We start from the raw sequence: 724 nt of genomic DNA, 5'->3' as shown, positions 1-724 counted from the left end.
AGGAAGGAAGGAAGGAAGGAAGGAAGGAAGGAAGGAAGGAAGGAAGGAAGGAAGGAAAAGCGAGGGGCTGGGAAAGCGAGCAAGCCTCACAGGCCTGCTTGGGCCGAGGAGAAGCAGCCCAGGATGGGTTGAGGGGCCGGCTTTTCCCGGCCCTCTCCAGATGGCAGGGCGGCGGCCTCCCCGGGTTCTGAGGCGGAGAAACTTCTCCCGCCCCAGCCCGGACTTTCTGTTGGTTGATCGGGAGCGTTTAGGGCTGTGAACACAAGAGTGCTGTCTTGGGTGGGATTCGTGCCGGGCTCTCCTTCAGCGCGCACTTTGCTTCCGGCTCCGGCGCCCCCAGCCCGCTGATCCCTCCCGTAGAGCAGGAGGCGCCGGGCGCAGGGGCGCGGGGACAGCAGGGGCGCAGGGAAGGCCGCGGCCGGAGAGGGGGAGCCGCGGGGCGTCCGGGGGCCACCGCGGGACTAACGCACGTGTCTCTCCTCCCCCCCTCCGGCCCTCTGCCCCTCCCCCTCCTCCCCGGTCTCAGGAGGAACCGCGGCTGGGATCCACTCCGCTGGCCATGCTCGCCGCTACCTGCAACAAGATCGGCAGCCCCAGCCCGTCGCCCTCCTCGCTGTCGGACAGCTCGCCGTCCTTCGGGAAAGGCTTCCACCCCTGGAAGCGCTCCTCGTCGTCGTCCTCGGGCAGCTGCGGCGCCGTGGGCTCCGGCCTCCCCGGCTTCGGC

The 724-nt window shown here is 69.3% G+C and overlaps 1 protein-coding gene across 1 annotated transcript in view; it reads left to right on the top strand.

The window, feature by feature from the left end:
- Positions 1-724, top strand: part of Sp8 (Sp8 transcription factor) — a 2,775-nt gene that overhangs the window by 552 nt on the left and 1,499 nt on the right. The window contains exon 2 of the mRNA XM_055607561.1: positions 527-722. Within this exon, the coding sequence (XP_055463536.1) occupies positions 527-722 (196 nt within the window). The remainder of the gene's footprint in view (positions 1-526; positions 723-724) is intronic.

This window comes from Psammomys obesus, unplaced genomic scaffold (assembly GCF_907164565.1).
Source record: "Psammomys obesus unplaced genomic scaffold, mPsaObe1.curated_primary_1811, whole genome shotgun sequence".
NCBI classification, from domain to species: domain Eukaryota; kingdom Metazoa; phylum Chordata; class Mammalia; order Rodentia; family Muridae; genus Psammomys; species Psammomys obesus.
The sequence above is the reverse complement of the archived record's forward strand: the minus strand, read 5'-3'. Positions and strand labels throughout refer to the sequence as shown.